General features: G+C 38.6%; 1 protein-coding gene across 1 annotated transcript in view; it reads right to left on the bottom strand.

Moving 5' to 3' along the window:
- Positions 1 to 528: 528 nt before the first annotated feature.
- Positions 529 to 12,413, bottom strand: part of galnt9 (polypeptide N-acetylgalactosaminyltransferase 9) — a 112,042-nt gene continuing 100,157 nt past the window's right edge. The window contains exons 9-11 of the mRNA XM_078249647.1: positions 11,297 to 11,392; positions 1,710 to 1,877; positions 529 to 1,511 (exon numbers count right to left, since the gene is read on the bottom strand). Coding sequence (XP_078105773.1) covers positions 1,365 to 1,511; positions 1,710 to 1,877; positions 11,297 to 11,392 — 411 coding nt within the window. The 3' untranslated portion in view covers positions 529 to 1,364. The remainder of the gene's footprint in view (positions 1,512 to 1,709; positions 1,878 to 11,296; positions 11,393 to 12,413) is intronic.

A 12,413-nucleotide genomic window follows, 5' to 3' on the forward strand; every position in this document is an offset into this window, starting at 1 on the left:
AGTTTGTGTGCTATAATGTATGTCAAAAGTGGTGAATTACATACTATAACTAAAAAAAGATTATGGGCGTTTTGATATTGAAGTTAAAAGCATGTCAGAAGACACTTTCAAAACATTCTTTCTAAACTGCCACATTTTGGCTGGACATAAAAATAAAAATTAAGCAAATACAGAAGATTCTTTTGGAGTTGAATAATTGGAAAGCTTTCATAGCTTTCTGAAGACCTGATAATCTTTGGGCGTGTTGGAACAATTACGGTACACAGGGCCAGAAACCTGATGGAGATACAAGAGGGCTGTGACTGCATGCACAACAAAAGACAAGCAATTGAGCAATTAAAATAGAACAAAAGAAAATGCCTAGTTTTTATGTAACATGCAGCCAGCCAAGTTCAGTCAGGGAGCAAAAGTTGACACTGACTTTTTGAATTGACAACAGAAGTTATACAAACGCTTGGAAAGAGAACGGCGGAGAGGTTGCTCATCATAAAAATGATTTTATTATCCTAACTGTTATCAGAGGACGGATATCAATGTTTCACTTTTTACAATATATTACTATCATTAGACTGTTTTATACATTGTTTTATATATTAATAATTTCCAAATAATTTTGTACATGCTTTTGGGACTGACATTCCCTGGTCAGAATAGACAGAAAAATGAGAAAAAGGCACATGATTGCTCCTGTCCTCAGAGAGCAATACAGTCCAAAGAAAGAAAGAACTGGAGTCTGTGTGAGTAGCACAGTAGCAGGTGAAATGCCTCCCGGTCAGATGATGGGCAGCCCCTTTGAAGCCTATTACACGTCTTGCCAGTGCAGCACAATATGTCCAAAGCAATTTTCCAAATCACAGCCCAAAATAATCACTTTGATTTGGCAACTGACCCAATCATATATTTTGATTTGCTCAGATGCACTCAGAAAAAAAACTAAACACTCACACACTCTTTCTCTTCTCCACAAATCTGATAGTTTTACAGTAGAAACAAAAGAATTACTAGATCTTGAACCAACATCAGGGGCTACACTCAGATGTCTTGTTACGCTGTTCTATACATGTAGCTGAATGTCAGAAATGTGGGCCATTTCTGACTGCCATAAGGTCTCTGTGAACGTGCAGCTCAGTGGAACACATGAATTGATCAGATTCTTCTTTAATACTTGGTGTTAGCTCTGTGGCCAACAGATAGGTAGTAGCTCTGTGGCCTGAGGGAAGCTAAGTGTGCTGTGCAGTCTGTAGTGTGAAATAGCACACACTAGCACCACCAGTTTCTGCTCCTTTCTGAAATGTTCACAGTTTGTGATCCAACTGCGACTTGAAACACTGCCCAAACTGTCTCAGAGATGTTTTTCTCTAGCTTTAATGCCTTGGATGCTTAATCCAGTTTCGTATCATCCATTTCTGACCAGAGCATCTCTGGACCACCAGGCGAAGGCCAAAGTTAGCATCTTTGGACATTTCTACCTCCAAGCATCGACCAGTGTCCCTGCTGATGATTGGGCCATTCTGCAAGAAAGAAAACGTGAAAATATGACCAAATCTGTACAAAAAACATAATAATAGAATAACTCCCATATTCTAATGCATGTTCTTATGGTTTCAGTTATTAGGTATTCAGTAGCATATGTCTTGTTTTACCCTTCATTGCATTGTCTAAAATGATACACTGGCAAAGATCCGTGTCAAAACGTGTTTTCTTTTTACCTGTGTAAAGTCCCAAAGCCTCTGGGACTTCCTTGAAACAGCGTCACATTTTTTAAGTCTAGGAGTGCGTCCTCTGCCGTCATCAACAAGGCATTTTGTGTCAGGTAGGAAGGTGGTCGACCCCAGGGGTCCTAGCTGGAGAAGCCCCTCGTTAGCGTAGCGGGCAAGCTGCAACACAGAGAAAACCATATGTCAATGGAGAAAACCAATGTGTTACACTGTAGCAGCAATCACAGCTTCAAAAAACAGACTTTTTTGGAGAGCGCCTCAGTCAGCAGCAGCAGGGTTTAAAGTTGTCAGACTGGTTGGCAGTCTGCACAATGGATAGAAAAGTTATTATTCTTTAATTTTCTGCCTTTTGAAGTAGCTTATTTTACACAAAGGATAGTTGGCATAGAACCTATGGAAAATGTTGATACTGTACTCTGCCTTTGGATAATCCTGGCAGAATGTAAAATGGCAGTTCAAACTGGTCTTTCAGCTTCCTTGGCCATTTCAACAGTTTGTTCAAGAAAATAAACTTTATTTAGATTATTTACAGCCCATATCTTAGGAATTAAATGTATCTCTGTTTTGCTAGGTGTCTGTCCGTACAGTGTGTCTACTATAAGTATTTTTATTGAAATCAATGTAGCCTTACTTTCTATTTATATGTATAACGTTTACATGTTAGTTAAAGACAGCTCAACTGCAGAATGTCACATGAGTTCCACTAGCATCCAAAGCTAAGATAGCAGCAGCTACTGAGATCGGCTAAGCTAGTCATCCTTAGCAGGTTTAGCTGTTTGTGTTTTCCATTGTGACAGGATTTAGCTACTACCTCATTTAGTGTGGAATAACAAAATAAATTAAGATGGAAGTCAGAATCAGGTCTTTTTAACCAACAAGTAGTTATTGTATTTTGCCTTAACATTTTATCTTTAGACTGGTAAACTTCCTAGATTAGAAAATGCTAGACTGTTTCTTTATAACGTGGTTTTGTAGAATATTTCAGTGTACAGCACTGCACAGAACCCACAGTGTACAGCTATTAATGCCACATTATTTCCCCAAAACCAAAACTTAATCCCTGACTGATTAATCCTTCACATGAAAGGCTCTGTGATGATACGTATCTATTACGTAAGGATACAGTAGAGATAGCATTTATTATTTATGGGAGTGATCCTCTCTGAAAAATGAGATGCCAAAGATAGGGAGGTCTTCAGTGCGAGGGGAACACACATACGTGACTGAATCACAAACACACTGTCTTTTACTAAAGCACAGGGTAGGGAGCTATGCTATGTTACCCACAGTCCTGGAAGAATCAATGTAACACAATGCCTCTGAATTCAGACTGCTGAAAAGCTGACTTAAGAACAATGTGTCTTCCAATGCTTTATTGATGCAAAAACATGCTATATACATTTCTGTCACAATTTGATTTTTTTTCCGAAAACATCTTTAAAAGGATAGTTTGGATCTTTTGAAGTGGGGTTGTATGAGGTAGTCTTCTTATTGAGTGTGCTTTATATTTAGAATATTTCACCGCTTTACCTAGCTGTCAGACAGCCCTCTCCGACAGGAAACAGAAGCTGTTGTATACACCTACACTCTCTTTAAAGCCACTCGTTTGACAAAAACATTTATTTTACCTTGAAGAAAACGGAAGTTTCTGGACTGCTGCTGCCTCTATCAGATTAGTAGTAGTAGTAGTACTAGTAGTAGTAGTAGTAGTAGGTAGTTGGTTTGTGTTATTATGTGACTCTGGTGTTTTAAAAGGGTTAGGAACTAACAAAAGTAACAAATGAACCGATCGAGGCAGCGGTAGACCAGCAACTCCTGTCAAATTACTTTTTGTGAAAGGAGTCGGGAGGCATTGAAGAAAACAATATAACAGTTTCAGTTCCTCGTCTTAAAGGCACTGTTTGACAGCAAGGTAAAGCATTGCCAATATTCTGAATTCATATCAAGGTCTGGGTTTGTAATTAGTAATTCTGAATGGCTGCAGGGTGTCTATTACAAAGTGATATAGGACACCTCATAAGGAGTTCTGGTGAAACTGACCGTTCTAAATGAATGCGCTACTGTACATTAAATGAAAAAGAAAATGTGAAAATGTTATTTCCAACACTGAGTGTGATCCTTCAGGGCCTTGTCCTCTGAACACCACAGGATGGCGCTAACACACAAGCTGTAGGAAGTAAGTTACACTACCCCTCTGATCTCGTGGTACTTTGTTTCACAGCGATCAACTCTCATCCCATTCACTGTTCAACTCGCTACTGACTTCAGGCTGTGGCCGACAGTACACACGGCCTATCATTTGTTTGTGAAAGTCTTTATTGATTTGGGAACACTACCATGGCTGGATAGCTACAGTAACTTGGCTTGTTGGTAAACATACTATCAAATTATATTTTAATTTAATTTAATTATATTAACACTATGTTATTGACTTTGAATCTTGCTAGCATAACGTTAGCTTTCTGGCTCGTAGCTGTCTGAGCCAAAGGGTTCTATGAGTTGAGTCGACTCAAAACAAAAAAAGCAAAAAACAACTTATGGGATGGGAATGATTGTTCCAGGTATTAGTCAAACCCTCAGTTTTTGGAGGCTTTTCCGCCTTTTACCAGGGAAACAGAGTTATTGTTTAAAAACACTTTAGATTTTGATTTTAAAATGCATTAAAATATAAATGAATGGTCTTAAGAAAATTGAATTTGGCAAGTGACCATGGTATAAGTGGGTTAATGCCCTTTGAGGTGTTCCTAATCACATAATTAATGGTAATTCTGGCATCACCGTCGTCCATTAGTTCCTGATAATGGACAACTCGTCAGGCATTAACTCTTACGCACACTTAAACAGATTTTTTTTTAGATGGTCCTTCTTGCTGCAGCCCATGCTGCCCCCGTCCACAGCAGTACATTTCTTAGCTTCCTTGTTAGGACTCCTGTCTGCTTCTCCAAACTGGAGGCGCGCTGACTGCCATCTACTCTAGGTAATACACAGACTATAGATAAGTAACTCATAAAACCCCACTTCAAAAGATCATAACCAGCCCTTTAAGAACAAAAAAGGGTTTGACTAAAAAATGAGATTAAATATAAGCACATTTTTGACCCCATTGCAAACGCAGACCTGGTCACATCCTGTTCAAGTACTTTTGTCAGTCAATTTCAGCATGCAAAATCTCTCCAAACTGATAAAACTTTGTCTGAGTGGATTTTTTTTGGAGCATGAATAGATAAACTAGAGCTGCAGTAAGTGGCCTGTGTGGGTGTTGCTCCTTGTGAGAAGAGAGAATGCAGGTGGTATTTGATCCAATGTTCTGCCCTAAAGAGCCACTAGGAACAAATAGGAAAACAATGAAGCACCACTTTGTGTGTCACTCAAAGCTCACTGGAGCTGGTTGGGTTGTTTATAAGGATGCTGATAAGAATAATTATTTGGATTAAGGTATGTCAGACAATTACATAAACATATTTCAAACTCAGTCTAATACGAGACCAAACGCTGTGAACTTGTGCTATTTTTCTCCAGGTGGCAGCCTAAAGTTCATTATTACAGGCAGTCTGATTGAGAATTCTTCATGAAATTTTGAATTACTGTCTTGGGTCTTTCGAGGTTATAATGCTCTAAGCAGATTTATCATGGTGTAAACTATGACTGGGCGCAAGGAAAAACCCATATAATCCCCACTAATACCTGTTTACAGCTCAGTCTGGCAGCCTTTTATACGCTAATACATTTAAAATGAGACCATAACAAATAATTAACACAAGGAAATGATTCTGCCAAGCCAATTAACCTGTGTCTCATGCAGCAACATTAGACGCTCCATTGCCTTTCTGCAATCCTAAAAGTTCTGCAGCCACTTTCTGGAGGTCAAGCTAATCAGTTTCTTAATTATAACAGTAATGGTGCAACGCTGTGACAATGACAATACACAATGTGAGTGTTTGTACATTGTATTGGGTTGTAAACTCCACATTTCTATCTTTCTTGTACCTTGCTCCACCAGGAAGTTATGAATAAGTGTTTGCTACAGATTATAACAAACATCTTAAGAAGGGCTTGTCTTGGGGCCTCAACCCTGGACCTAGCACGTCCTCTCCATATGAGGCCATGGTCTAGCATGGGAATCTGAGTTAGCTCCCAACCTCTGCACAAACTTCTAAAGGGGAGACTTAAGAGGCCTCACAGCATAAGCGGTGCACAGGGTGTCCATCAGCACCATGCACACCCAAGTGCACTACACATAGCTGGGATTCCTTGTGGGAGCAAACCCTTCCTTTTCAGTCTGAGGTCCCTATTTTCGTGGCAGCAGCAAACAGCGCAAGAAGTTTGGTGAAAATTGGGTCTTGCATATTGCGATTATTGAGAATAGGTACACTTTTTGTTGAACAGCAAACTAAAAACTTGACGCAACAGCACAGCTATGGAATAATGGTTAAAATGTAAAAAGTCACAGTTAGTGAGTAAAGCAGTGTACATTGTCCTTTAAATAAGACCCTGTCCACACGAACACAGGTATTTTCAAAACCGCATCTTTTTCTACACGGTTAGGCCGTTCGTCCACACGCAAACGCAGTATCAGGTCACTGAAACGAACCTTTTTGAAACCTCCTGCCAAGGTGAAGATTTTTCGAAACTCCAGTTGCATTGGTGTCGTGCAGCCGGTGAAAACGGTGATTTTGGCTTGTGATGCATGAGTGTGCACTGTTGTCTCCTTTGTTTGACGTCAGATTGTGCTCTGCTATCACCTTTGTTTACATGAGACGAATCTCTGCAATGGCGGACGTAGCTAAGATATTGCTGCTAATAACTGTGCTAACAGGGCTTGTTACATACATACAGATACATGCACACAGTTCTCCCATTATATTGCGGAACAGAGGCGTCAGAATGCAATACTCCGCAAGTCACTGCTTATGACTACACTCCCACAACACAGAACTCGCTGCCATCGTCGCCGATTTTGGACGAGACGGACGAGACCCGGTCGGACCTCTACGGGGTATGGCTTAACGGTTAGGGTTATATCGCCACCTGTTGGTTTGGCGTGCTCTTGACAGCACTTGATAGCGCGTTTTTACGTTTTCATGTGGAAGGAGTTTTTTTTAAACCTTGCTTGTGTGGATGAGATTTTTTTTTTAAATTGCTAAACGACAGTGGTCACAACCAAAGCCACATGTGCAAAACTCTAACCACAGTCTGCATTACCAACAGTCACCTGAGCTAAACAGTTCACATCACCTGCTAAACTCATTCCAAACAACACAACTCTTCACACGTCTTAAAACAGGCTCAGTGCAGCCAAACACTCAGAACAATCCTCATCTAGATAACACACACTGTCACTGAGAACACACTGAGTAAAAACACTAGCATCAAACACCAATACAGAAATTAGAAAGTTTTCATCTTTACAGTTTGAATAATTTAAGTAACTTTTCCTTTACTTAACTTTAACACTATTCACTATTTTCTTTAAAGAAATCCTTTCACATGAAATGATTTATTTTATATCATACCAGTTTTTCGTTTGCTTCAATAGATATATATTTTTATTTTGTCTGTAGTAATTTACTGGAAAAAAAGTTAGAAACTAAAGGTACGTAAGAGTAACAAAGAATAGTGTGATTAATCCTGCCTCTCTCCAGCATCAGGCCACAAGTTTTCATCGCATTGAATGTCCTCTCTTGCCATGCACCTGCATCATCTATAAACACAAATCAATGTGGTGTTTCCATTGCTTCCAACCTCCATTATTTTCTGAAAAACAGTAACTTTACTGTAGTAAAGGTAGGGTTTTTTTTCTGCGTTTCTTTATAGCTGTGTATGTAACCTCAGACATCTTACCTGGACATGTTGGGATCTTTGCTCTTTTACGTGTTTACTGTTTCTCTCGAACGGTACAGTGTATTACTGTTTCATTCTTATTTGGTGTTTCTTTATTTCTAGAAAAAAGAATTTCTGAGCTTTCCCTATATATATATATATATATATATATAAAGTATGTGTTCACTAACAAGTCTAAAACAAGGAACCTCCTTAGGCTTTCAGCTGAAATTGCAATCAGCAGTGTTTAAAAATCACCTCTCAACACATTAGACTTGTCGCTATTCTGCCTGTTTAGCGGGAAACACAGATTAACGGGGCTTGTAAATCCTGTCACAGCCTCCTTTTAAACTCTTATAATATTGCTTCATTAATATTGTTGTTTCTGATTCATTGTTAAAATGCTTTATAATGCAAACACTTCAGTTGAAGTGAAGCTGAAATGGCTTTGGATTGACCAAACATTCTTTTACAGCTTTTATTTGTATTGTCTGCCTCTGGTTGCAGATATGTGGTGCTGTGGGTTCACATCTTACAGCTGGCACAATTGTTACAGAGCTATGAGACCAGTGATGTAACTGGCTGAGAGTGTATTTAATATAATAATATATAATAAGAGTAGTCACCTTGAATATTAATAGCTAACAGACAAAGTCAAGATCCCCACTCAAATCTCATTAACAGAAAATCTATGAAAAAATATGTATTATTTACTTTAACAGACTGCTGTTTGGTGTGTGTGTGTGTGTGTGTGTGTGTGTGTGTGTGTGTGAGCGCACTGATGCAGGCTTTGTAGCCATTCCACCATTCTTTGAATGCATTACATTATTGGACAAAGGTGAGGCATTATCCATGATGGAAATTTCCACTGGGAGAGCCAGCAGAGAGAGACTCATTTCTCAGAAGCACAATGAAGAACTATTCTGGCCAATTATATTTAGTCATAAGTAAATGGAGCAATGGTTAAAAAAAAAGGAATGCAAAAGCACAGCGTCCCACCAAATCAAATTCGGCCCCGCTTACAGTAATGTTGGTTGTCACTGTAATGTAATGATACAAAGACACAAAATTCATCTTCATTTGTTTATTTCTCCTGAGGTTTACGCTTAAAAGAGTCAGTGAGGCTTTACATTACTGGACCCCACTGAGCTCTCTGTACAGGAGAAGAGGAGATGCTGCTGCTGGCCTCCTATAATACTCACTTCCGTGACAGATAACGAACATGCGACTCAATAGAAGCAGTCAGGAAAGCTAGCAAATGGACGAAAGATTATGCATGAATAGCATTTGCATGATGTGCAGGAATAGTGCTTTGTTTCACAGCACAAAAACAGGACAACAACCTCCCACCCACCCAGTGCCATTTGTCCTGGTATCTATTTAAGTAAAGGTTATGCTGAGCACACATTCTTTTTTTCCTGCAGCATCTGCCTGCATATTCACCTAACTACATGCAATCTCACTTGGGAGTGGCCCAGTTTTCCTGTGTTTACTGAGCAGCTCAGATAGAGCTGTTGGTGATGCGCAATTGTACTTTGTATGGTAGTAGAGTCACAACACTGTCTGTTGCACCTTCTTCCCAAATCCAGCATACACAACCTACTGACATCACTAAGCCAGTGAAAACATTTAAACACATTTGAACTAGTGTGAAGCAGTGTGAAGATTTGTTTTATTGTAATACCAAACTCCCAAGAGCCTTATCATGTGATTATTTTACTATTCTTTGACATAAATACAGATGTCCAGTAAGATATACTGCAAAGTATATACTGTGTAATTTGGACTTCATGGTTCTCTCCGTTTTAAAGAAATATGTCCGTAACTAGTTCCACGTGTTTCTCCAATTTTGTTTTATCAAAAGGACAACATACATTGGTCTTCCTGTCAGCTGTTGTGAAAGTTATTTGAATTAAATTATAAAGATTGGGGGGACAATGAGGTGCGAGGGTTTAAGTGGGTTGCAATTATAGCTAAGTGTTTTTGGAGTAGCATCATTTTATGTAAAGATGTGAAAATTGTTCTTGCCCACACTGTGTTGCAGCCTGGCAAATAAGGATAGATTAAAGAATAAAAAAGGGCATGAAGACAGAGTCCACAAAAGAACTTCCTTTGCCAGTTATACCAATTTATTTGGTTAGTTTGTACTGACACAATCTGTGTGTTCGCTCCAACTCGAGACCTCATTGATTATGATTGAGAGAAATGGCATGGCTTACTTGACTTATTATTTTTGTAACATTTTTTACATTTTTTGCAATATGTCCTATACCCGTTTATGTGATCCTCAGTGCCTAACACTGTATATTTAAACACATATTCAACTTTAAATGCAGATATATAGTGTATATGTCAACACTGCTGTATCTGAGCATGTTGACGTGAAGTGCTTCCAGTCTCATTTCATTCATTCTCTAACTATAATACCCTACATCTGTTTGGAATCTTTATCGGTTCTGCAGTAGCTTTAAGTGCTAATCAAACAAGAGGCAAGAGGCAGCCGTGTCATGTTCCCCTTTGAATGGAAAAAAGACAGATGTTATATGATTTAATGTGGCTGCTGCACATAGATTACTATATGTATATATATATATATATATATATATATATATATATATATATATATATATATATATATATATATATATATATATATATATATTTGATGAATGGGCTGCAGTTCAGCTTTATAACATGAAATGATCTAGGTTTTTAAGAATGCCAACAGTGATATGGATCAGTTTTCAGTTTTTAGTCATAAGTCATGTGTGGTTAACGCTACAATGGAATGTATTGGATGAGAGAACGGGTCAACTCAGCAATATAAGGCATCAAGAGCACTAGTCATATAAAAATAAAATAATAAGAAAAAAAAAAATGACAATAACTTGTAAGATAAGATGGGATCACAAACGAATTGTCTTGATTATTAAAACAAAAGGTGGGACCTCTTAGTTAAATGGGCTGTACTCGATATTCAGAACATTAATATAGCAGCAAACAAATATTTGCTATATGTAAAGATATGATGGGAGTAATGGCGTCCTGAGCAGAGAATGAAGTCCCACTCTCTCTGGGTGTGTTGTAACCTCAGTTTCTCTGTTCTTTGTTTTGTATGTAGGTATTTCACGTATGAGGGAACGGTCTGTGAGAGCCATGTGGAGGTTATCCAGCTGTTTCCTTTCAGTATTTCGAGTACAGCCACTTTAATGTAGATTTATAATTCACTGTATTTAAAATGTATTGTAACTACTTGGTGATTTGGGGTATCATGTCATAATCTGCCCTCAGTGTGTCTTGGTTGTGTCCTAGCTGTTCACTTAAAAGCTTAAGTGGGGATGTGTGAGAAGTCTATACTTCTGTTAAATAAGAAACAATCAAGCAAACATATTTCTCTCTATAGGCCTGTTGCTACCACCACTTTTTGAACAAAAATATATTAAACGTCTATGGGTCTTAAAGAGGAGAGTAATTACACCACAAACATCCTGAGGAGAGTCATCAAATGTTAAAATGCAGACTACGTTGATTCATAAATCTAAGAATGAGTTAAACACTTGTATTTTGTAAAAATAATATATAAATAATAATAATAATAATAATAATAATAATAATAATAAATACATGGATTCACTGACTGACTGAGTGACTGACAGCTTCACTAATTGCAATATTGACTGATTGCCTGATGAACATGGCTGCTTAATGAACACAGCAGTGAACATGGACACACAAACAGTTGATGAGTCCGGACTGACCTGGGAGGACATGCCGTGGCAGGGGTAGAGGATGGCTTTGTCGTCGTCCTCAGCGCCCTGGTCCAGGCAGTAGCCGCTAGCTTTGCTGTTCCTCACCTGAAAGACAACACAGAAGGTACAGGTACCTTATGAATGTTTGAATTTTTAAAGAAGAGACTACGGCAGGACTTAGGATGAGACGAGACAGAAGGTTTGAGTACGGTAGGTGGCAGGTGTATTGGCATCAGGATTGAAAGCTGTTTTCTATAAATAATCTTACATGAACAGTTTGACATTTTTGGAAATTTGTCTTGACCACTGTCCTGACCACTCTCATATCACTTCAAGACTGTATGAAGCTACGGCCTACCAGCACCTCTGCAGCTGAATTCTCTAGGACAGTGTTTCTCAAATGGGGCTACTTTGGGGTACTGCAGTGGGTATGTGAAATATTTGCAAAAATGCTAATTAAAAAAATGTCATGCATAATTACTACACTAATTTTACTAATAATGAATGAATTAAGTGATGGATTCTAAACATATGAAATGTAGTATTTAAATGTTTTTTTTAAAAAAAAGCTTTTTGTTTAGTGAATCTATCACTGCCGGCGCTGTATTGTACCTCTTTATATAGACTTTTTTTTCTACCAAAAATGTTTTGCGCTGGTCAGGGGGTACTTGGCTTAAAAAAGCAATTCAAAGGGGGTACAATATTGCTGCTCTAGGAAGTCATTGCACACTTTTTCTTTTTTTAAAGATTATTTTTTGGGCTTTTCTGCCTTTGTTTGACAGGACAGCTAGGTGAGAGAGAGAGAGGGGGAAGACATGCAGGAAATCATCACAGGTCAGACTCAAACCCTGGACCTCTGCGTCGAGGCATAAACCTCAAAGTATATGTGCGCCTTCCTACGGGAAAAAAAAGCTCTAACCACTGAGCCAACCCGGCCACTCTAGCACACATTCTGTGGGTTAGCCACTCCCTAACATGGGATGAGGCAGGTTTTTAACTAACTGACACCCCTGAAGCTGATGAGAGATAAGATCCTCACCTCATCATCATTTTATAAAGAGAGCAGCATTTTGGTAAATATGCTCAATTGGTTTTCTTTTGTTAAAAAGCAATTCCATGACATGGG

This window comes from Sander vitreus, chromosome 5 (assembly GCF_031162955.1).
Source record: "Sander vitreus isolate 19-12246 chromosome 5, sanVit1, whole genome shotgun sequence".
In the NCBI taxonomy this organism is placed as follows: domain Eukaryota; kingdom Metazoa; phylum Chordata; class Actinopteri; order Perciformes; family Percidae; genus Sander; species Sander vitreus.